Below are 25,123 nucleotides of genomic sequence, written 5' to 3' on the forward strand. Positions count from 1 at the left end.
TGCCGATCGACCATGCAGAAGAAACGTCGTTTTCATCGTCTTTTGCTCTTAGGCAGCTTGTTTTTCTTTCTTTGCCCAACTCTTTCACGTATCCTCTCTCTCTCTCTCTCTCTCTCTCTCTCTCTCTCTCTCTCTCTCTCTTTGCCTCTGTTAATTCACGTGGTTTTCCAATGCAATTTCCAGAAATAACGACAAAAATCTCGATTTACCATTCCCTGCATACTGTTGTCTTTTATCCCTTTAACAAAATAATAAGCCAACGTGAATGGCAGAGTTGCTGGAGGAGACTTAACGAATATGGATTAAAAGTTCTTGGAGGCGCAATACTATGAGGGAAGGAAAGCAGTCAGGGAGAAAGAAAGTAGATAGTGAAAGAGAAAGGGACGTTGAACCGGCTGTAGAATCGGGTTGGTATTTGAGATTGGTGGGTGCAGGCGGGGGTGGGTGGCTGTACGGGCCGATGGAATTGTGTTTGTATTTTAATGAGGGGGCTATGCTAATCCCTCTCGCGGCACGCAGTCGTTTCTCTCCTCTCCGGGAGAGAAGGAAAACCCGTTTTTCCATTTCGCGGCAGCCGCAAACGGCTCACGGCGTTGAACCGAGTTTGAGCCGCGTGAAGAGAAGCCGCGCGGTTAGAGACCGACGAATAAATTCGCACTTCACTCGTGTATTTGCAAATTTTAAAGGGAACCGAAGTGGAGGGGGCGGGAGGTCCCTACAACGCCCGATTGTTTTAATATCTTTTGCCTGCCTGCTTGCCCGCTTGCTATTGGAGGGTGTTCCTGTACAGCTTGGAAATCGAAAGCATAAAAGGGGAGCCATTTTTCCGTTCTCGTTCCTGTTGCGTTTAGGTCTTCTTCTTTTTTTTTCCTCCCACTCTTCTTCCGTTTTAGCTTTTTTCAACGTTGCCAGGCAACTCGAATATTTTCGTGCGTTTGAAAACGTATTATTAGATCGTAGCCGGGTAAACGGACCCGTTAAAGCGTTTTATTTGCGTACGGCCGATTCTTAAAGAGGATCATTTCATCCTTTTCAGAACAAAAAGTCCACCCTCGACGCTTCTCCCTGTCTGAGTATGCTCGATGATGCTGCTCTCTCCTCTTTGCGCCCCCGGCATCGTTTCACCCCTCTTTGACCCAGTGCCATAATTTCAGGAATCGATAGTGTTCATACGCGTGCCTGCATACGCTCGTTTTCACCTCCGCGCGATCGCTTCCTCGGCAAAGTCGTTAATCTTCGTACGAAAGAGAAAGAGGCGAAGAAAACGAAGCCGAACCACGGTTTATTAAAAGTTGCTCGTCGTTTCCGATCGTGTTCGTAGAAATGAAATAGCTCTCCCGAGATGATTTGCCTCGGTGGTAACCGAGTGATTAATATTTTTCCGCGGATCCTGGCGGATCGCTAGCGAGCGAAACGTGGAAACTGGAATTCGTTGCAAACCGCCACGTAGTTCGGCGAGTGGCTATTACACGAAAACAGGACCGAAAGCTTTTTTCCAAGGGAGCAAGTTTGGAAAAGTACGAAAGTTCCTGGTAGACAGGGAGTTAGGTTGATAGGGACCGATCCAATCCAGTCGATGTATTTACAGATCACTAGCCGAACCATAGGAGTCTTGTATTTCTATATCGAATTCAAATCGCATCGTTTCTCCGCTGTTTCTCGTCCCAACGAAACGAAACAGTCTATTCGCGTAGCAAAAATTTCCAACGACACTCTTCTGTTTTTTTGCTTCTTTTATAGATTACGTAACGTGTACGATTCTGTTATACGTCTCTGTACTAGCTATATAACGATCGATATCGGTCGTCGTGTAATAAATCGTCAAGAAAGATTGAAAATTTCTTGAATAGACGGAGGTGGGGGGAGGGGCAGAATGTTTAATCGGATTCAGGGTTGACAGAGCGTAGGCCGTTTTGGTTGAACTTCGGCAAACATCGCGTATCGCGGATGGTGTGTACAAGTGTGCAAGCCTGCTTGAAATTTTCACATTCTCTTTCGCGTACAATCGTTCCACGTGGAATCGGAGCGGGCTAGGCGGCAGCCGGCAGACGGTTTAAACAATCGCCGAAGGGAAAACGAGGTGGAAGGAAAAAAAAGGGGGGAAAGGCTAGGGGTAATCCCGCTTCTCGTCTGCTTCGTGATACATCGAGATATCGCCGAGTCGTTGTTGACCGAAGTTTCGATGATTCTGGTCGGAGAGAAAGATTCAACTCGTGCCTGGACGATTATGTGCGACAGACCGGTTGCCGGGGGTTAGCCCCTCTATACAGGTACAGGACTGGCCGCCACCGGAGTATCGATGTATTTTCAATACCGAGACAAAGCGATATAATCCGCGTTTAATTGGAAAACTTCACATCGCCGTCTCCCTTTTCGATACAAATCGAGGCAAAACTCCGAATCGCGGCAAACCTCCCCTCTTCTCGCGCCAGTCATTGTGGCTCCACTCGGCTATTTCTGCCCCCAGACGTAACCGTTTTGCGTTTACGTCGTTTTCTGCAACTTTCAATGATCCTCCCGCTACTACTTTCTCTGCGTTTCACGAAACAAAACGGCAACCGAACTTTGTTCAATCTTTTATACCGCTCGATCCGCTTCCATTCGATCCGCTGGGAACTAGAATCGGGTGTGCATTTATGACTTTCGTTCTATGGCAAATCGATTGTAAAAGATATTAGATTTTTGAAAATATCTACCACCTATAATAGCAATGATATTCAACGCACGTTATTTCAAGGTATCTGAAATTTTATGCAAACAGGCCTAAAATGTGAATAAATAAATTTAAGAGTGTAAAGAAACAAATAGAAAATATGAAAACGGACAAAACAACATTAGCAAATGAAATTAAAAGTTATATATAAGACAGTGGTATGTAAAGTCTGCGGAGAAATCAATTTGATGTAATTTTCCTCGGTTTCTCAACAGACTTTCTTTACGAGACTTGTCTGACGTGTTCGACACCTTGTATATACTGCATTCACATTTTTCTACGTCTTTTGGTGGAAGAAGTTGGTTGAGGATGGGGTTAAATTTAAAAAGTTTTTTAAGTGTGTTTTGTCGTGTTTTAACGCTGCACCGCGAGGGAAACTTACGCGCAAGAGCGACGACGATCCTGTTTGCCCGTCAGTCATGTCGTTTCCGTAACTTTGGGGGATGATTAACCTGGTGTGACGCTGGAAAATAACATTGGCGACGTCTTGTTCACATTGCCGGAAGACTGGTGTTTCCGTCTTTCTCGCGGTTGCGACGACGACGAGCTTAAATCGTGTAATTTCGCTCGGCTTCCAGTAAACTAGTTTTCCACGGCGGACTTCCCCTATTTCGCCTTGTGAATATTTTAACTTTACGAGATAATTATATCCCACATAGACACTCATTACGGATGATACGTTAAAGTCGAAGAAGGTTATCGCGATGCCTTCTCTACTTTTCATTTTATTTTTTCTTTAACGAAGTAAACCTGTTTCGTATGAAATTCCTTCGTAAGGGTGAAAAGTTTTTCCAGCAGTAAAATATACTCTGTTGAAGAAGAACGGTAAATGTAAGGGAGGAAAAGTTTGAAGAGCAACATGAAAAGTATACTCGTAAATCTCGCTTCGATGTTGGAAAAAATTAAAACAATCGTTTAACGTTACTATTCATTCCGATGTTAATCTTCACCGTAAATAATAAAAATGTTTGATCGATCCTCGCATTTCGTACCATGCTACGTTTCTAATGCATTCTATATTTAAACGTAAAAATATATCGCCCACGATACGTAACGCGAGGAGATTGAAATATTCAAATTGACTTCTCATTTATTGACACTTTCGCATTGCATTCCCTTTCGTGCCGCTCTCTAATTATAAATGTCACGAGTTAGTATCTCTGATTGGTTCTTCTTATAGACATGTCACGCAAGTTTTACAATTGCCAGCCGTATTTTTAAATAACAATATCAATTCACCCCTACGAGAATGACACAGCTGGCTATCGATACGACTAAAATAATTATAGTATCGTGGATATACGATCTATTTCCATCCTCGTGTCGCGATTAAGTCGGCCGATGGTGCAGCGAAAGAACGAGACAAAAACGAAATGACAGCGTCATAAATACCACATTCTTCCTTCTTTTTTTTTTTCTTTTTGTCGACTCGATGTTTTCGGAGGGACAAGAAGTTGTCGAGAAGAATCTTCCACGGGGCTGGACGAGGATGAGAAGCAGTCGCGATAATTGTTATTACCATAACGCCTGTTATAAATGATTCGGAAGATTCGTCCTTTGATTGTTATGCCCTGTACTTAATAATACCTTGGCGAGGAGAGCGAGGTTTGAGTCGGATGACGGCGAAATCAGGCGTGAGAAGGCGCCACCCTTCCATCCTTTTAGCCGCGCTTTTAAATGTCTTTCAAGTTTTCAGCTGCGCGCAGCAGTCTTGCCCGACAATCGGAGGGTTACCCGCTGCCCTTTGTCCCGATAATTAAATCTAACGATTGTCATATTTTAATTGTTCTTCTTTACCAACGGACACGGCCGATACCGTAATGACGGCATAGCGGAATCAGTCGAGGGTACGAAACGCTGGCGGAAGGGTTCAGCATGACTTTTGTTCCATTACGTATCTTTGTCGTTTGCTTCGGCAAGTTATCGCTTTACGATCTTAATTGCTGCAGCCCTTCTGCAAGAGGAACTATATTTTTCACGCTGGTTGTAACGTAACTTGACGGAGATAAGTTATTGATAGTTTACGTAATATACCTCGCGTGTATGCTTTAAGAGAACGAAATTTTAGATTGAGGATGAGGCAATAACGCTCGAAACGGATCGAGAATTGTCTAGAGCCGATAAAAGAAGGCTAGAGAACAGTAGAGAAATAGTGGGCCGATGGAAATGCCATTAGCTAATCTTTTTTGTTCCATGTATCACGGGACACGAGAACACCTAATTCCGCGTGCGCTATACGTATAGACGTAGTCAAGTCGGATTATACGAGCGAAACGATGGATCCACCCGGTGGTATCTCTGTCAGATAATCGCAATTGGTTGGAAGCGTGGTGAAGGAGCGCGCGCGCGCTCTCCCCGGGATTCTCTGCAATGCCGGAAAACATTCTCAATATTTGCAGATTGCAATGAGACATGCGAGCGTCGCTTCTTTTTTACTCTCTTTTAGATCCGCTTTAGGCGGTTTCGAGACACACGCTCACCGGTAATGGGCCTCCACCTTCCTTTTTCTTCTCCTCTATTTTTTTTTCTCTCCCTTCCCTCCTTTTCTTTCCTTTTTTCTTCCTCCCTTCTGCTTACGAACCCTCGCCAACCCCTCGAAGAAGCCTGCTAGCACTCCACCCCCGACCGCCCTCCCATCGAGCCCTCAATTTACCTCAACGGCACTTCCTCCTCTTCTGTCGGATCGTAGGTGTCAATTTGGCCTCGAGTACCTGCCGAAGTTTTCACGAGTCTTCCTCTTTATCCTTTTTAATTTTTGCCATACCACTCGAACATTTGTCTCCGCTGATTGGATTCTTTGTTGATGAAAGTTCGAATTATTCCCAGCGATCGTGGGTCTCGACTCGATGGAAGTTGGAAATGATTCTGCACGAAAGGGTTCCGATAATTGTCTGGTTGGAAGCTTATTGTTTCTTCTTTCGTCATCCATCGTATTCGTTATACGACTATCCGTTTCTTCGTGCTCTTTCCTTTTCCCGTCATTTTATTTAATGGTCGCTGAAAGTGAAAAACAAGGGGGAGTTGCTAATTGCGTTTTTTTTTTGTCCTTACCGTTGGATAACGTCGACGTGGGATCGTGTAATTATTAGCAGCGTGAAATGTAATAGAAGAAACTCCTCAGACAGCGGAGATAATGAAACTTAGAAGGGGTCGAAGCAATTTAGGGTGGTTGTCGCACGTATGGTCGGCAAAACCTTTGCCGACTCGAGTGCTTTGTGCATACGGAAGCAGAGTTTGTACGCCTTCGTTGCTGCCCCCCATTGCTCTAATTCGTCATTCGCATCCGCCCGAAAATTCGAACATGCTCTGCTGTGTGTTCGATGTTGAGCAACAGGATCTCGCTGATTGATTACACGAATATGTCTAGATGTTTAGAGTAAATGCAGAATCGTTTAGTCGCTAATCGTGCCGTTTACCGCGATGTGGTTGATATCGATTTATCTTGGAGCGCTAAGCGAGTGGAACAACTTTTGAAAAGAGTGCTTGATTACATCCTCGGAGACGTATAATTAACTGCCATGAACGAGGGTGGCGTCTGGAGGTTGTATAAATAACTTACGCATTGTCTTGGCACTGAGTCTGCACGTCTCGTGTTTGAACGACCATAATTTCCCCTTCTTCTTCGTCCCAGCGAATCAAACAAGTCGAACCACTTTTATTCACGCGTTAGACTTTTATATAATCTTCAATTCTAATTCGGTTTAAACAAATATGAGAAAGAGAAGTTAATTTTTTTCCATTCAGTGTGTACACTTATTAGCATGAATTTAATTAGACCGCCTGCTTGGTTGGCCGGGTGTGCGTCGACACATTGTATAAATACAATTATTGTTCATAAATATTCATCCACATTTAATATCGGGGCATTGTGGCGCAGAAGTTTGAGAAGAAGGCGACAGTGGAGTTTAGTTGAAGTTTTCAGAAAATCCTCTGTCCCCTCTTTACATTGATGTAATAATCTGAAATTCCTTCTACGCATAATGAAGTATACGCAGCAACTTAAATTAATGGAAACACAATAGAGGACCGACGGAATGGTAAAATTGCTTTAATTATCGTGTCCAACGTCCAGACATTGGCGTATCGTACGCGCTTTAAAGAGAGCGACCGTTTAAAATGCGTAAAAAATATTATTACGGTAATTGATAAAACGACGGCGAAAGAAAAAAGAAGAAGAAAAAAAAAAACGAAAAAGAAAAAGCACGATGTCCGCTCTAGATTCAACGAGTTCACGTTCTTCACGTTGTCAGACGATGAAAAATCCCCGGTTTTGAAACAAAGAAAGTAGCACTTTCTGCCTTCCTGTTCCTCCTCTCCTCCTTTTGCCTTCGTTTCGTCGTTTTTTAATTCACCAGTTGAAATATTTGCCCAAGGTTTCTTCCAATTATAATTAACCTCAACAATATTCATTTTCCATACTGGAACGAAGTTGTTCGTCTGCCAAGAGACGACCCTCTCGGAGATTATATTAATTAATCTATTAAGATGTACATTTTTAGCAGCGCCGTTATACCGACTCTTTCGTCTCTTCTTTTTTCCCTATGCCTCCTTGTAACTTCATGCCTCTGTTCTTAAATCTTTTTCTTACTTTATTCTCATATACCACAAGAATCACAGACTTTCGGACTATTAATCAGCGTATTGGTTTATTACGTTGTAGAGAATCTGTATGCGGAGAGGTGAATGGTTCCCTTTTCATGTTTCGTAATATAAAGCAGTTAAAGATCGAATAAAAAGGGATACCGTGGTGTGATCTGTGGCGATGTTGCGGCTCGTCTTGCAACGGATCGTTTGCAGGTAAAACGATGGTCTGACGCGCAGAAAATATTTAATTAAAGTAAAGATCGAAAGTCCGTGGCCATAGGTCAGAGCCGCACATTTCCGAACGTTGGAAAACCCTGGTGACTTTTTTTATCGAGACCACGTGTCACACACCCCCACACGTTATTGGTAAACTCTTTCCGGCTATTTAATTAACATGCCTCGCTCTTCGAACGCCGCTATGCCTCGAACGTTCCAAAAATGCGGCGAACTTGAAGCACGAATCCAACCAGCCGATTATTTTTTTCAATGAACCGTGTATGAAACTTTTTGTTCAAGCTTAAAACACCAATGAAGCGTATCTATTTCCTTGGAAAGGAAAGGATTATTAAGGATTGATCTGGTTGAAATTGATTTTCTAATTTCTGCAGTAAGTGCCGTTGCGATTGATTCACATGTAAGATGTCATAAACGAATAAACGGCTAAGATCGCGATTAACATTCCATAAACGTGTCATAGATTATGGTTATCTCATACTCGTCGAGTTAAACGGAAATTTGAATAATAGTGTATAGTGTGGGAATAATTGATAGCTGTAGATATTAGGTCAGAGGTGCACGATTAATGTTCGAATGCTCTGGAAGAAAGATAAAACTGTTTACGAAATTCTTTTCCCACTGAGCATTGAAAGCACGATTTTACGCGACTTTCGTGAGATCTATGAGGGACGTAAGCGCGTAACAATAACAGTTGAACGGTGGAACATGCAATTCCGACTATGCCCCTAGCTTTTTATTTCGTCATTATAAAAGTTGGAACGAAGTCTCATTTCTTCTGTTACTTTTTTTACGAACGGATGCAATATTTCCGAAACTTTTAACGCCTTCCGTCGCAAAGCAAATCCGGACTCGCCCGAGGCAATTTTACGACAAAAACATCCATTAAACGTCCACTTCATTAATGGTTAAATACATTAAGCAACGTGTTTCATATTTTAATAGAGACATTCGAACATGTTAGCAAATATTTCTCTTGAAATTTCGCACTGTAATTAGACCTTTTGTTTCGGATATTTTTTTCTATTATTATTATTATTATCCGAGGAAACATTCCGGAACGCATTTGGGTTTCATGAAGCGGCTTGTCCGTAAGTTATGCGGAGTATTCGGAAAATGGAGAACGTTGTCGCGTGAACAGCATGGGGTCCCATATCAGCGTGAAAAGTCTCGGTAATCCGACAATTTGTATTTATTTCCTCGGCGAAATCTTTTTTCATGGTAGTAACGATGAAAAACTTCACTCGTTACCTCGGTCTTGGTCGTTTTCTCACCGTGAAAAAATTCTTTAAGCTAAGTACTCAAGATGAACCGTGAGTTTTATCTATCAGATTTTATCGGTATCCTAAATTTTTCTCTCTGTCCGCTCTAACAAAAAAATACGAAGAAGTAAGTCCAACAGTCTTGTTACTCGAAAGAACAAACCTTTCTCTAATGCAATGAGTAAAAACGTTGAAACTCTGCACATTCCAGACTGTATTATCGACCAGTGGAGCACTTATCGAGGCTACTTGGTAACAGGGGATATATCGAAGCAGAATGGTAGGACTTTCTCATTGAAGTGTTAATTAATAATACGCCAAGTGTCCGATCGTTATAACGTAGTCATCTTATTACGAGGCCGGCGGTGTCTCATCGATTTATTCGTAACGTTCTTCAACCACTTCACCGATTTCATCTACAGAGATGCTTAAAATTGATAGATCGTATTTTTCGATGTTTTTAGCTTCGTATTTCGAAGAATGAACATTTTTCTTTCGTAAGATTCACGGTTGTTATTCGTCGATTATTTTAAACGTTTTAGATCTCTTCTACCGAATTACGGTCGCAGATACGGTTCAACTCGAGAACGAGTTATTGTTGCTTTCCAGCGTTTGCTCGTTGTGTGTTTTAGGTAATTGTAATTCGCCGCTTGTGGCAAGGCGTGACGTTGGGCTGAGCAACGCCGTGATCCTTCCAATCTACGAGGTGACGATGCTAATTGCTTCAACAAACAGACAAACAGACATGGTTTCATTTCTAAAGCGAACAGTTGCTGAAGACGATAATCTTACCTCGCTTTCTATCTCTTACCCGTTCTCTTCCGAGGAAATTTATAATTTTCCTAAACAACTTTTGTCCCTCCCGATAATCTTGCATAAATATTTATCCAGTTATGAGAAACAAAAGCAGAGTAATTTTTAGGGATAGAACATAAAGGAAGGGAACATTTTAATTTGTTAACCAAAATAAACCAAAATCGCTATTAGAAGAACCGGGAGGATCAACAAGAAAATCCGGCGAACCCTCTAACGATAAAGCGTTACGTAAACAAACCTTCCTCTTTTGTCTCTACAAGAGCTTTATCGCCATGGTGTCCTCCCATGTATTCGTCCTTACCATTTTAATGGAACGACGTGGTTACTTGTTCGTTTAAGTCGCTTCGTGTACCACGATGCATGCACTCTCCTTAAAAAATAAAAAAAAAAAAAAATAAAAAGATAAGAAATAACAATACAAAAAGATGATTGTTGATCAAATTGAAAGATTTGAATGAGTAGATAATTAACAAAAATCATCACTGCCCTCATACATGGTCCACCGATGCGACGTTTATACTAACCACCCATCTTTTCCCTACATGCGGGCATTCTATTATGCAATTAGAGAAAGGAGAATCAGGAAATTCTAAGGGAGCCAGGGCCCAAGCTATATCGCTATCGAACATGACAGGACACGGTCGTCCGACACACCCTTTCTTCGTTCGAATTCGTACGGGTCCGAACTACTCCGATGTACTCCTTGCTTATCTCAAAAACATCCTCCGTGTTTGTTCGATCCATACGTTCTCCAGGGAAAATATTTAACATGGTGTGACGTCGTTGAATTTTCATCGTTCGGCGCCAGTCGATCGTATTTTTCTTATTTCAGCCTGTTGTCGAAGCGTTTCATCGATTGTCTAAATTTAGTACGGCTCTGTTAGCGTTAATATTTGACCGCATTATGCAGTAGATGCTCGCGATCGTGTCTCTAGCTCACGAACGACGTAGTTGAACTGGACGACCCTTGTCTATGGGGGTAGTTTGTATAACGAGTGATAGTTTAATCAGTTGCTCCGCTTCTGACATCACGTCTGCGGGTGCAAGCGAGCCCAAACTTCCTTGAAATTCAGTGTTTGTCAAGGGCAAGGACCTGTTCTTATCTATTTCCCTGGCTTCTAGAATAGGCTGTAGGTTAACCAGCTAGTCGAACAACTTTCGATCACGCCGTACCTCTTCTTCTTTCGTCATCAGGAAAATTTGTCTTATGCAAGGAGTCACGGGACGACGTATGAATCACTTGGGATTCCGAGAGGTTGAATCGGTTGACCTAGTATCTGGGAAGGAGGTGGTTTCCACCCCTTTGCCTTACGTTAATTTAATAGAAGGGACGCGTGCTGTCCTAAACCACCCCTTTCCTTACCCTTTCTCGCTGGCTGATACGCTAACTTACAAGGGGCGGTTATCAGACGTCCTTTGCCTCCTTCCTCCCTCAACCCTTCAAGATTCCAAGTTATCTAACGTCCGAGGATCTATGCTAATATCGTCAGATTAGTCTGGGAAGTGCTCACAGATTGCAGTATTATTGAAATTTCGATATCGATTAGTCTTCTTATACGGACGTGCGACAAAACATCCGATTTCTGTTACGACATCTGTACAAGAAAATATTCGTGTATACTGTTCGCGTATCGAGAGATCTTTTTTTTTATCAATGTTCGATTTTTCGCGGTGAACGACGCTTCTACATCGTGGTTCTATTACGTACGAGGAACTTTTAAAAAGGTATAGTTAATTTCTGACCGAAGAGTCTAGCGAAATGGTGCCTCGCCATCGTCCGCAAAAGGGTCCGTGAAGGGAAGTAAGGACAGCAGTAAACGTAATTTGAATTTCATGGCAGTTTAACGATCTTAATTAGAAAGCCCTTGCTCATTCCAGCTCGAGGCCGTCCAGACCTGAAACCTGGAACCTCGAATCTCGAACCTCCCTCTAGACTTAACCGGGCTTACTCAAGGAGAGACGCGTTAAGCCAAGAGGGATCTTACCTCGCTGTTTATTCTCGTATTAACACCGAGTCTAAACTAGCCGAAGACAAATCGTGTACACCGTACAAGAAGAAGACACTATCGGCTGAGCTGGATTTCAGAGTAAGACGCTCGTTCGTTTTCGCTCCAATCGTTTCGTCGTCATAGAGCTAAAAGGCTTGCGCCGCGATAACTTATTATATTAGTTTGTACCTTGGATGCTGGTATTTTCAATTTTCACACTACACCGAGTATAAAATACGCTTATCCGCTTATCCAGAAAATAGCTTCGCCTCGTCATCTTCTACGCGAAATATGCCAGGTCATTGTAATTCGGAGACCACATCACACACAATGACACGGTGCATTCTCATACCTGTTTTTCACCCTTTACCGAAAGGAATATTCGCTTGGCGTTAAGTGGTAACGATACTCCCCTCGTATTTAATTTCCTACGCCTCGCCGGAATATATCGTTTTAATATAGCGGCGCGTTTGCATCGCGAGCAAATCCTTCGGAATATCCAGTGGTCGGTCGACCGTCCGTATCCGTAAGGGGTGAATTTCGCACGAGAGTGGACGCGATACTTGGCCGGGGGTGGACGCCGGCCAAGCCAAGGCAGAAACAGCGGAGGGTGACCGAGGGTGGTCCCTAAAAGAAACATAAATAAGACAAATAGGGGCGATCGACAATAGAAAATATCGAATGTACAGAATGCTCCATAAATCGGAGGGTGGTTGTGAACGCTAGTAGCGGACGAGAAAGAGAAGGAAGATCGTGAGGGTGGGGGGTGGTAGAAAGGAGGGGTGGTTGCCGTTTGCTATAAGGCGAGGCGATCTTTTTATGTTCCAACGCGCTCCCTTTTGCTCCCTCAGAAATATATCTATGGCCAATATCCGCAACCATTTCCCGAGCATGTTTCCACTGCGGATTCGATATACTAGCGATGGCAAGTATAAGCCAGCCGATCTTCTGTCCTTCCGTTGATAGTTTATACGTAGGTTTTCCAAGGTGAGAATATCCCAGAGTTGTTTCGCTTTATTAGACTTACCGTTGGATCAACGAATTCTCCAAGACACGTGTTTTGTCGAGAAGAAAATAATAATAATGTATCGCGTACATCGACGCTGGATAATATCGCGTGTTCGAAAAGTTATTGGCTAGAGGAACGCCGAGAAAGAGAGAGAGGAGAGAGATGAACTTTACATCGTGCTCGTTATCCACGGAGGGAGGTTGTAAGACGTGGGTGGTACATATACTGAGGGTTGTAGAAGAACGAGGCGCGTGTTACGTACGAGAGGGTTTGCAAACATAACCTAACATTTGCGTAGCAGTGTCGCGTATACGCGTTCATATATTTGGCCTGTGCGAAGAAGGATGGAAAAGGGTTCGAATGAGAAAGCGTGGAGCGGTAACGCTCGGCGAATCTTGGTGGGGGTGAATTCCCAGGTTTACGTTTACAACCTTAACTACAAATTCGACAGAGTTACCGAGGCATAAGGGGGTGGATTGTATCTCGTAAGGGTGGTTAGAGCCGCGTGTAAAAGCCACCCACTCCCTACTATTCTCTGCCAGTTGTTAAGAAGTCCCTCTGGGCTAATTTCGCTTCTATCTTCGTGCTTCCGTCGTTCTTCGATGTCTTGGTTTCGCCCGTTTCAACCACTTATTGTTCTTTCGCGTCACCTACGTGTTCCGTCGAATTATTCGCTCGGCATTTGCGATACTTTTTTTCCTCCCGCTCCTCCTCGCCCAGGTACGCTAAATCCTTTAATTAGGAAAGATTTATGGGGTTTACGCTGGCGTATAAAAAATAATATACCGAACGATAAAAATAGCCGAGCGAAATATAAATTGCGATGATTCATACAGCCAACGGTTATTTATCGCGCGGCCAAGTATATGCATTGTGCTTTGAGCCGCGCTTTCGCCTCCATGAATTATAAGTGCGGTACACACGATTATTAGAATAGCTATCTGGCCCTTTTTTGTATTTTTTTTTTTTTTCGCTCGCGGAACTGGGATCTACATAATTTTCAATAAACTGTATTGCGCGCCTCCATAAATTCCCGCCAAACGTACCGCGCGAGCTACATCAAACAATTTCGATGAAATACACCGACAGCGCCGGGTTCTCCGCGAACGCGTCGATCCGATAAATATATTATCAAGCGTTGTATTAATTAATTAATCCTTTCTTAGCGGGATATCTTTCTTTCATAACGAGATAAAGGAATAAATGAGCGAGAACCTCGGAGAACCTCTTTCCCTCTCTCGGACCCTCTGATTCTGGGGCTCACCCTCTTTTGGCGCGGTCGAGAAAAAAAGAAAGAGTAGAGACATGGAGTCACCCCGTACTCAGTTTTGTGGCACGCTCGGTCGACGCAATACGACAAAGCATCGAAATTATTTATAACGGTCGTTCGTTAAAGGGAAAAACTCTGCAGGCTACCCAGCGTCTATTACATCGGTGTGCGTGAATAAAGTCGAATTCGGTTGAAAGAGAGATAGGGAGGGGGATTCGTTAAATGCAGCAAATTCGGCAAGAGAAACGAGCCGTGCCACGTTACTAGGACTTCTCTCGTTTGGCAAAGGCTCTTATCAGTTGCAATTGCATCGCATTCGTCGAATGTACGCGACACAGTTGCGGTTACCATCCCATGCCGCAAGGGTAATATTGTCGCAACTGTTATTTATAATCCGGCTATTTACCGCGGGCAGTTGCCAGAAGAGCACAGTAAAACGAAGCATCCCTTGTGCACGTACACGTAGGTCCACGAAGTCGTGTGCGGAGTCTATATAAATTTCACCGGTGTTATATTGGCTGCTTCGTATCGTGTACATGCATTTATTATCTCTCCGGGCTCACACCTCCTCGGGAAAGTTTACTAGAAAATATGCTGCGGGGTTGCTTTGTCCGCTTATATCCACCAGTCATTTGATTTATTCGTGATAACGAGAGCTCGCTATCGCGGGTGTTTATGCTTCTGCTACCCTTTTCCCATTTTTCTTTCGACGGAGGACGCTGGGAATTGCGGAGAAAAATATTAGGAGGGTTCATCGTGGGATTATCAATTTCTGCGGCTGTGTTCTCAAATTATTAAAACTCGTATCGAAACGCGCGACATTCGCGTTCTTTAAACAGGGACAATTTCTGGCTTGCTGGATAATTATTTGGTAATCGTAGTAGGTATATTCTCCTCGGTTGATCTACGCGGACATATACTACTGATCTCTGACATTGGCTTCCCTGTCTTTCGGATTTTAATTCCATTTAGTTTCATGTCCAATAACGGTTGAAATTTTAATTCAGAGTTAAGGGTTTACAATCTTAATGTGGACATTTTGCAGGGAAATTGTTCATCGTTATAGAAATGTACATCTCTTCGTCTTTTGTTTTATTTTCGTTTGTCGCCTTAACGTTCTAATTATCATTAATGTCGAGTGGAATGTCTCGTTCCTTAAACCACTCTCTGACCTCCTTTGTAACCCTTCTGCCATCCTTCTTGCAGGCTCCTTTCCCGATTGTTCCCTTGGAGTTAGTAGAAGTCCGCTAGGCGCCTTATTAATGATTTGGCGCTGCGGATGTAAATAGTTCCTCGAAGATATCTCGAATGTCTCGAATTGCTAACAGACGGATAATCTTATTTTTATCAGCCGAGCGCAAGCTTCCCTTAAATCTTTGAAAACCGAACGATAAAATTACCAAGTTTTTAAAATGGTTTAGGTCGCTGATAATCGATGTTTTCACGAACTTTCCAAAGTGTTTTGCGCGTTTTAACCAACAGGTTACTCGACTGTGAAGCTCGTCGTGGCGCGCAATTACGAAGTTTGTTCTAAAACAAAATTAAGAAATATAATTTAATAACTGTAGATGTCAATTATAATTGTATGATTCGAAATTTTCACTGTGAAAGCAAAGTTATTGATAACGTTAGGAATCTTTCGTAAATGCAGGTAGTATCATCGGGATTGGCATTTACATCTTTAGGAAATACGCCACCGACCGTGCCAGTCAAGCAGCGGGGTTGGAAGCAAAAGCGACTTGTTTGGTCGTGAGGACGTTACCGAGGGTTAAAACCGTAGAGAATGAGGGTCTCTAAGTAGATCTCAAGTGGGAGATTTATACAAGCGAGCGATACAGGTTGCATTGTCATACTATACAGGTTTGCATATACATATGTTCATACAAGTTTTAAACAAAAATTCTTTTGGATTCTTACTGTTTGCATTTTTTTTAACCGTATAGAAATATGAAAAATTTAAGAAATCTTGTAATAAATCGTATAATTATCTGAACGACGTTACGTATCGTAATACACGTTGATTTAACCAAGTTACGAGACTTTGGACATGTTGCAAAAGTCACGCGTCGAGGCAGGAGTCTAACCGTGGCGCCAGGGGACCAAGAGAAATATTAAACAGTCTTGTTTTCTCGTAAATCAGTTAGAAATTCCCCTCGGATAAGGGGACGGTGAGGGTAGCGACTTGGAGAGGTGGCTGGCAACCCCTCTGGATCTCTAATGACACCCCCTTCCCCACTTTCATAGCCGCAATTCATTCTTGAGTTGATATTCCTGTAAAATTTTCGACTCTTTAGAATTATCGGTAAGACACGGTTTCCCTAACTGCAATTTACACGCGATTTCTCATTTGCCGATAGGTTATAGTAATCCTGTTTATACGTGACGTGTTAATATCTTTACGTCAACGTGCATATGTTGTCATTTAAACATTCACTTAAACCAGGATTTCGAGATGAATCAGTGGGATCATTAATAGTCCATCGAAAGTGTTAGCTGTTCCACAGTATCGCCTTAGCTCGTAGTTCGTATCGAAATCCTTCGAAATCAAGTTGATCGTAGCGGTAAGTGACGTCACTAATGCTTTCTTCTACTATGCAAATGTACCCTTAGCTCTACGAATCTTAGGGTTGAGCTACATTTAAGGACGTGACTAATGCGCCGATACTTGGACCAGGTATTTACAGCGAAGATTTCATTCGTCGTTTCTACGTTTCGTGGGATTTATTGGGACGCGGTGAAAGAGGAAGGGGGAGGGAGAGCGGGGGAAGAATTGGATCGAGTACGAGTGACGAGATGACGATCAATCTCTTTTAACGGCTTCGTCGAAGTTTTGTCGAGGATTAGATCGTTCGTCGAAACAGGGGGTGGATTTGCGCCGTTTCGAACGCTCGGAGGATCTTGGCGTGAGAGAAAACCACGGCTCGTTAATTTGTCATTCGTAGGATCTGTAGCGCGTTCCACGTTCCGTTCGTTCGCTAAATGTCAACTCCTTCGTTTTTCTTTGTCAACGAGTTACAATGAGAATAAAGCTGACGCTATACGCGGGGCCCCTATTGTATCTTCAATTCAGACTGAAAATTACGTATTCTCTGGAAAACACGGTACGCGAACTAGGGAGATTATTTCATGTTCGCTAATTAGGTCCTGTGCCCCTGATCATTCTAACAGCTGGAATTTGTCTTATTACGCACTTCAAAATGGAAAGAAGAAAGAACCGGAATGAGCGAAGAGAGAGGAGATTCCCTTGGTATGATACTCTTGAGAGTGAAATGCTCTGCGAGACAGAGCCCCAGACATCCGGATGGCGGGCGGAAGAACAAACGTTGAAAAACGGAGCTGGACAGATGCGAGTATTATTTACCCGGTCGTGCATGTGTTCGCCCCGATGTCAGTACTCGCGGTTTCCATTGTTCGAAGACTTTTATAATTGGAGAGAGACGGTCAGCCGCATTAATGCGTCCACGAAGGGCCAGTCTGGCGAACTTTTCAATGGAATCATAATTACGTGGTCGCTAGATATTACATTTCTCTCTTCCTTTCACCGATGTCGCCGCGTCCTGGCTTCGCTTTTCTACACCACATTTTTTTGCCTACGCTTCGTTACAACTCATTTTTATAGTTGGCATTTCTTTCGATGTTCTTTTATCGCGTCGTTTTTGTTAATTCGATTAGCAATCTCTATGCGAGCGAAACACGACGCGGCCGATTCTCTACCTTTTCAGAGAGAGACCTGACTGGGTTGGTTTGTGAAAATCTTTTGTGCGAATAAATTTAAATAATGGAAAAATTTCGTGAATGATAAATTTCGGTGCGTTATTATGAAAAAACACACGCGATACGTTATAGGAAAATGTCGGAAGTTCGAGAACTAAATGGGCCATGTTAACCGCAAGCCGCACGAAACAAGTACGACGATGAAATAATGTATTTTGCAGTTTCGTCTTCGCGGGGGAAATCGAAATGAAGGTAGACCGGGCGCAGACTGTCTGTGAAATTTGTAGAGAAAATACGGTCTTTTCCGTTGGTCGGCTGACATTAGCGGAAATAAACCATTATGAAAATGTTCCGTAAATAGAAGCATGACCAAACGTGGTGCGGTTTTGGGGTCTCCACCTTTTGCCGTAGTGGGTTTCGACTTTCAAGAGGGTGGTGGCTCGACTGGGGGGGATTATAGAGCTTTGCCAGGATATCAATTATAACCAGAAACAGTTATTCTGTGCACCGAAACCCTTTTCCGCCCCTTTCCTACCCTTCCCTCCCTTGCACCGTTCCGACCATTCCTAATCCTCTGTAAATTATATTATTTTCACTGTTTGTTTACCGGTCTCCCTATTCTGTTCCCTTCTGCGCAGGATTTGCGGCGACTTTCCGGCTTTTGCCGCGTCCCACCCTCTCTTTACGGGACTTCGTATTAAAATCATTACTCCGAATGCCGTTTACCATAACGAGTTATCGTGCTAGGCGCCACTATATTCACCTTGCCGCAAAAATCGATCGAACGTCACGATCAAAGAAAGAAAGAAAGGGGGAAAAAGATATACATTGGACACGTTAATTGCTCCATTAGCACGGATAATTCTATCCGCACACGTGAACAAGCCCTATTTTTATTTGGTCTGGGATATTATGCAAATACTCGTTCACTCTGTGAAAATTATGTATACCGTTCCGCTCGTGGTAACGACATTGTTCAGCGTCGCGTCAAAATCTCCGTGTCCGCCGAAAAATCTTACGACACGTATATTTTTTTCCACGCTACACCCTTTAACACTCTTATTTCCCCCGGTGCCGTGTTCCCGGACACGTGTAGCAGAGACCTTATTATGCAAATGTACGAGGTGAAACGGCCTGGACCTAGCTATGATCGTTCGGAGACAACCCCCGCGCGCTCCTGCGGGTGCAGTTTATACCGTGAACGAAGTGGTTAAACATAGAAGCCCGCTACAGGGAAACAGGACGCCTGTGATACGCACGTGCGTTGTTTATGGACGCTTATAATCGTGCGTATTTTCTTAAATGTCATGGCAATTGCATTCGTCTAAATATTCAGATTAACCGAATTCTAAGACGAGACATCGAACATAGAACCAATATGTTAACAGTGGTTTGCGAGTAGATCGAATCGTCGATCCCCAAGGTGGACCGTGTAGGCGAGGTCTTCTGTTATCGATGTACGAAATGTACATTTGCACTTATGATCGTACGTACACGTATGTACCGCGCAACACGCAAACCAAATGTCTATGCATTCCACGAAGATCGGCTAGGACACTAAGAGAGATTGGAAGAGTGAGCGAGAGGGATAGTATGTGCGAGTGAGAATTCGCCGCTAACCAGTCGGTGGAGGAACGGTGGGAGTGTTGTTGGGGTGATAGCGGACGGGGGTGGGTGTTTACTTTTGGTGTTGGGCAAGTAGCGCCCGGCATGCATGGTTCCCTCTGATAGCAAACACTGAGTATCGATCAGTATGACTCTGGTAAACAACTATTGTAGAGTAGTATAGTATAGAACGGGTTTTGTCCCCTTCGACCCCCTGCCGCTCCTCGCTGTCCCATTCCCTGGTACCACTGGACACCCCTTTGCTCCTCGCAACCCCTTCGTACTGTGTGCCAACCCTGCGTCCACCCATTCCCATCCTCAACAACTCCGTCGTGTACTCGCGATATGCCTGCTTACGTGTCGGACAGGGCCGTCCTAAACGAAGATTCTTTCGAAGAAACGCGTGTCGTACAAAAATGTGATTTTTTTCCACTTTCGTATTTTTTACTTTATTCGTTGGTATCCATCGCTTCGTCTATTGACAATCGTCGTTTCATTTATAAACAAGTTATAATGTCGTTTACATTTGATTGTACGATACGATGTTATTTTGAAATTCGTGTTTGTTCCACGTGAAGTGAAATAATGGTAGACGCATGGCATAAGTAGGTTCGGATGTCCATGGCCAGACATCGCGCACCGTATAAGCATCGTAAATACTCGAAAAGGGGCGAATCGATCGATGTAAAAAGATTGTAGGAGGATCGTTCGTATTTTGACTAATTAATTATTTTTTTTTACAATAACATGACGGCAGTAGAGTTTGAGAAAAATTAGTAGTAAGATTGGAAATAAGTACGTCCCTGAAGCGGATGCTAATCATCTTGGCGAAGGGTGTCTGAAATTGTCGCCCCATCGCGCAATCCCCAAGCTCGACAACCCCTGCGACTCACCCTAACGGTTCGCTTAACCAAACAACCTTGATAAATTATGCAAAAATCAACAACACTACGAAATGCACCTCCCACGCAATGTGGATAGATCGAGGGTGAAACAGCACGATCCTTCTCCTATGGTTGTTAAAAACTTTCTTTTTTTGTACATGACCAGGAAATTACACCGATACAATGATAACCAGAGACCGTAATCTTCTTAGAACACGCTTGTACTCGACTGTGAATGGGGGAAATTATTATGAACCTTAATCTTCTTCATCGTTACTTTTTCGATACAGTGGCCTAATTTCTATAAACAATTTATTCAAACGTTCTCACCGAGAATGATAATGCGGCTTTTTAACATATATGCGGCGTTGCGTCCGATTAATAAATGCATAGCAATTAGAGCGCAATAATTCGATGAAATTTATTGCGGCCGGTATAATTTTATCAGAAATTTTCACCGAATGTAGTTTTATTACTGTGTGAATGAACCACATTAACCGTTTATGCCGCTGTGCATCGACGTGAACGATGTGTGACCCATGAAATCCGCGAGCCAATAAATGAATATAGCCCACGCGTGAGAATAAAATCCGTCGCTAAACTGTGCAACAGGTGTTAGAGGTTATTGACAATCTTTTCATCAGAATGACGGTGTTTGTGCGATATTTCGCCGAATATCGGGGCTTTTAAGCGATAACGATGTCCCTTTCCACAGGCTCCTGTTTTGTCGCATTTTCCGGATATTACTTTCCGACGGGTATTATTTTCCTGTCGATTAACGATTGATCTCTCCTCTTATTTATTAAACGCATCTCTTGCCGCTGTGTCGACCCTGTAATTATTATTGACAGCGAGAAAAAGATACATCCGATCGGACAAATCGAATTCTTATATGACAGTTTTCAATTATGAAATCGATAACGTCAGAAGGCGAAAGGATTTATCGAAGTGAAACAAAAATGGTGCTCTCTGTAGTATCTCGCGCTTGTGTGTGCGCAACGCTTTTGCTTTTCACGCTCTCACATTGCTTGTTTCCCTTGGCATCCCTCTTTCCCCACCGCCATTGAAGGTTCTTATCAATACCGTAGCTATGCACTCGGCATTGTGCGAATGGTTTGGTTCCGTCCGTCGAGAAACAAGACGGACAACAACAACAAACAACAACAAACTAGCCAATGCAAAGTCCCCCTCCGTGCTTCCCTTCCACGACCTGTTTTCCCTACATTGTCCTCACCCCCATCATTCGCTATCGTTCCGATTATAACCATGACAGTTTCAATCTTGCATACCATACGCTCCTTTCCTCGATATGTGTCACTGTCTGGCACAACTTTTCATGATAACCTCTAATAGTATCTGCTTACTCTTTCGTTCACCGTGTTCTATCCAAGTTTCTCATTCACCGTCCGTGCATTCTGTATATATCGAAATTACTCGTACCCGGAAGCAAGAGGAAGATTATTAAAATGTCAAAGAACGATCCCTTCCACGGCAACGAGCTATGAATAAAAAAAGAGAAAAAAAGAAGCGAACGCGTATATTTAGAAGAAGGGGTATTCATGCAATTTCCACGGTGTATGCACGTCGGTTTTAAATATCATGAATGAAAGGTATTACGAATTGATGATTATATCCAAGACTACGTGCATACGGCGATGATAAATTGCCCTGCGATGTGATGGTGATGAATGCATTGGAATGGCTCGTCAGCTTTAGTGTGGTCTTAGGACTAGGCCGAATCGATAACAATAACTACATCGAGCCGCATCAACTCCCGTCCATATCTTAATGCAACCTCTGCCGTGCGTGAACATGGATCAGCATCTATCTTATAAACGATATCGCGGAAACCTACACGTGCCACGATTACCTGATTATCTAATTACCGGTATCTCGGCAGTGTTGCCGCAACACGTTGCAAGTCAAGTGTTCCTTGATGCGGCACGATACAAAATTCAAGCTTCTCCACATTTTTGCGTGGCAGCGAAGTCTGGCTGTACGTTCAAATCAAAAGCGTATTTACGAAGGAGAAACTGGTAAGTGCTCGGCGGAATATCCAAGAAGACGCGGGTGACAACGAGAGAGAGAGAGAGAGAGAAAGAAAGAGCCTGAGAGAAGCAAGACACGGACAAAGAAAAGAACGACAGACACGAAGGCAGAAGGAGCTACGTACAAGTAGTGAGGCTTCGCGGACGAAGCGTGTCTGACAGAAACGGGACTACAACGAGGGACGAGGAACGAGATACATCGAGATAGAAGGTGAAACGAAGAGGCAACGAAACGGCGAGGGAGGGATGGAGACAGAGGGAGGCCGTGTGAGTGCGCCGACTCAGTAGCCGCGTGTTCGGTGCGGCCGTAGGGTTTCGCGGCCAAGCGGTGCCGAGCGTCGCACAGTCGCGACGGCAGCCACCGGCGCGCGGTACCCCTTTTTCTTTAAACCACACTCTCAATTCCGCACGGTTCAGCGCACGTTTCCTGCGTCGACGACGACGACGACGAGGATAAAGACCAAGGACGTGGACGAACACGACGCTGGTCAGCTTCGATTGCGAAAGAGGGCGCCTTTCGTCGTTACCACCACCACCACCACCACCAACAACCACTACCACCACTACTACTACTACACTACTACTACTGCTACTGCTACTACTATTACTACTGATACTACTACTGCTACTATTACTACTACTACTGCTACTACTACTACCACTGCTACTGCTACTATTACACTACCACTATCATCATCCACAACCCTCCTTTCAAAAATATCACGCAGCACTTACGAGGATAACACGTGGATACGCATCGCTCTTCCCTTTGGTCCGACAGATAGACAGATATCGTCGTAATCTACCGTTGTCTCGCCGCATTGTCGCGCTCGCGTCCCGGCCAAAGAAATTAAAAACCGCGACACCGAGAGAAATCGAGACATCGTCCTCCTCTCCCCAAGGAGATAGACACGTGGCGCGGCGCACGCGGAGGTGACCAACGACGAGAAAGAGAAAGAGAGAGACAGAGAGAAGCCGTGAACCGCGAAGGCCGAAAGGGAGGAATAGATAAATAGATAAATAGACCTCTGAAGGAAGGAAAAGGAGAGAGAGCGAGGGGAGAGAGAAAGAGAGCGGGAAAGAGAGGAACGAGCAGGTGAAAGAGAGAAAGGGGGGAGGAAGTGGGCCCCGTGAGGAGGAAGAGAGGGAGGCGGAGAAAGGTAGAGAGGTGGCAGAAGGACAGAGGAGCGAGAGGGGGTGGGCGGGAGAAGACGGACAGGGAGGAAAAGTACGAATTACCAGGACGAAGATTGTGGAAGATAGAGGAGAAACGGGAAACGGGTCTTGTGTCTCCGTTTCGTTTCTTCGAAAAATACTTTTACGAAGAGAAGGACGGAGGAACAAGCGAAAACAGCCACGAGCGAGACGACGAGGAGGAAGCGGGACATGCTGGAACCACGCTGGAGACCCGTCCAGGTAGAGACTTTCTTCACCCCTGCAACACTTGTTTCGTCTTCACTGCACTGCTTCTTAATGACACCCGATGCCTAATTGACTGTCTGTCTGCCTGACTGCCTGACTGCCTGCCTGCCTGACTGTCTGCCTGCCTGCCTACCTGTCTGCCTGTCTATGATTAAATACAATCGTATGGTTGTATCTCAGTCACGCATTTTCTCTCTCTCTCTCTCTTTCTCTCTTTCTCTTTCGTTTCGTTCGTTTAAGTCCGTCTCTTTGTCTCATCATTCTCTGCCGCTTGCCTCATTCATCGTTCTTTGCGTTGCTCTTACTCAATGATGATCGCCACGTGCCATCGACGAGTCCCTTTGCACGCTGTCGTTACCCGAGACTGTTGTTCAGCTTTTTTCCAATCATTTGCATCTATCGCTTCCTTCTCTCATTGGTGTGCGTGCTGCTTTTGTTCCACCATATTTCCTCCCCTTTTTGTCCGTTGTTTCGTATTGTTTCGTTTTGTCACCGGAGAATTTAGCATCTCCGCGCAGATAGGTTGTGCCGATCGGCGAACGTACATACGTATAAAGATTCAGTCTTTGGTTTAGAGATCGGTACAGGACGATATTTATCGATAGGCACTGTAATACGATTCGAAATAAAATCGACATTTAGTACGAAAATACTTGAGATTATCGTTACATTTTTAATGACGAGCAACGCGATTTTCAGTCAGCGAAATTGGGTCGCTACGAAAACAGAGTTAGCGGAAATGGGTATTTAAATATTTGGGAAAAACGATCGATATTAAGAACTTATCGATTATTTTACCGAAAGACATGTAACAGGCGACCGCTGATCACGGTAATGTGCGTCATAGCGGTTCTAGTATTTCGATAAAACCAAGTTTAGGCTTATCGCGTTTTGTCGTTTAGCGGTAGCCGAGCGTTTCTCGTTATAATATAGATAAATGGCTCTTTGCTTTGGGGTTTTCTGATTGATCTTACGTTGAGCGAACCGGACGATATTCGTGGAAATGACACTTTAACGATCCTGACAAGACAAATAGGTGCACCGGACAAGCAAAATGGTTGGTCAAATAAATCTCGCTACACAGTTCCAAGATTAACTACGCTCGAGTAACTAAATGCGTATCTGCCTTAGTACAGAAATCTTTCCGGCAAAACGCATTTTTCCTAAAAATAATCTTGGCAGTAATAGGCTTGCTTTGACACTGCCTGAAAATTTGAAAGATATAATACACCGATATGAATCATCGCGTTATTAGCTCGATTATTTCAACGACTCACTATCTGCAACCTATTTCGCGTGTATAGTGCTTGGTATCGTTCCATTTCAACTGTAATTTATCGCTTTTAACGGGAAACGTATGACTCGAATCAAAGAAAAGGCAAAGGAAGAAAATAGTAAGAAAAAAGGAACAGAAAGAGAATACGATAGGAACCTAACGTTCGTTTGATTGCTCTAAAATTACAGTGGAAAGACCATCGATTAATCGTGACGCCTCAATCTCCCCTTTAAATTTATCCGACGTATCCAACGAAACATCCGAGATGGCACCTAGCTTGGTATATTCGTTTGGTAAT

General features: G+C 43.7%; 1 protein-coding gene across 13 annotated transcripts in view; it reads left to right on the top strand.

Moving 5' to 3' along the window:
• FoxP (forkhead box transcription factor P) overlaps nucleotides 1-25,123 on the top strand; it is a 245,191-nt gene that overhangs the window by 7,555 nt on the left and 212,513 nt on the right. For 4 of the 13 annotated variants that reach the window (XM_069125030.1, XM_069125031.1, XM_069125033.1 and 1 more), the window contains exon 1: nucleotides 22,430-23,543. The exons of 1 other annotated variant lie outside the window; for it this stretch is intronic. In XM_069125030.1, the coding sequence (XP_068981131.1) occupies nucleotides 23,514-23,543 (30 nt within the window). In that variant the 5' untranslated portion in view covers nucleotides 22,430-23,513. Of the gene's footprint in view, nucleotides 1-22,429; nucleotides 23,544-25,123 lie in introns of those variants that run through there. 8 more of the 13 variants (XM_069125036.1, XM_069125037.1, XM_069125038.1 and 5 more) reach the window with 3 other exon arrangements.

This window comes from Bombus flavifrons, chromosome 12 (assembly GCF_040668555.2).
Source record: "Bombus flavifrons isolate JBK064 chromosome 12, iyBomFlav1_principal, whole genome shotgun sequence".
Taxonomy (NCBI): Eukaryota; Metazoa; Arthropoda; class Insecta; order Hymenoptera; family Apidae; genus Bombus; species Bombus flavifrons.